Here is a 359-nt window from a genome sequence, read left to right on the forward strand (position 1 = left end):
TCTTCCTATTGTTTGTGTTTTTTTCAAAATATGGCAAAGGTTCAGGTGAACAATGTAGTGGTGTTGGATAATCCTTCTCCCTTCTACAACCCCTTCCAGTTCGAAATCACATTCGAGTGCATAGAGGACCTGTCGGAAGGTGAGTAGATCGCTCCCCGATGCGGATTTTGTGACCCCGGGCTCTTAGTTTCAGGGGTTTTAAGGCTTAAACTTTGCATAGGCCTGCTCCTACAATTTAACAGTTTCTCCTTCACCGCATCGCCCTGCCGAGGCGAAGGGATGTGCTCGCCGGCGCCCGGGCCGCCGGCGGAAAAAGGCTCTCGCCGAGCCCGGCGGGGAAAGTTGGCGGCGTTCGCCTG

The 359-nt window shown here is 53.5% G+C and overlaps 2 protein-coding genes across 4 annotated transcripts in view; one reads left to right on the forward strand and one right to left on the reverse strand.

Annotated features, from left to right (window-relative positions):
- Nucleotides 1-359, reverse strand: part of MCM9 (minichromosome maintenance 9 homologous recombination repair factor) — a 45647-nt gene that overhangs the window by 16760 nt on the left and 28528 nt on the right. The gene's annotated exons all lie outside the window — the stretch shown is intronic.
- The window catches only part of ASF1A (anti-silencing function 1A histone chaperone), a 17605-nt gene that overhangs the window by 370 nt on the left and 16876 nt on the right, over nucleotides 1-359 (forward strand). For all 3 annotated transcript variants that reach the window (XR_004842810.1, XM_035900708.1, XM_009645231.2), the window contains exon 2: nucleotides 1-139. Coding sequence is in view for 2 of the 3 variants with exons in the window: in XM_035900708.1 (XP_035756601.1) it covers nucleotides 31-139 (109 nt within the window). In the remaining variant the exon portion in view is untranslated. The remainder of the gene's footprint in view (nucleotides 140-359) is intronic.

Source organism: Egretta garzetta, unplaced genomic scaffold (assembly GCF_000687185.1).
Source record: "Egretta garzetta isolate BGI_Z169 unplaced genomic scaffold, ASM68718v1 scaffold18, whole genome shotgun sequence".
Lineage (NCBI taxonomy): Eukaryota > Metazoa > Chordata > Aves > Pelecaniformes > Ardeidae > Egretta > Egretta garzetta.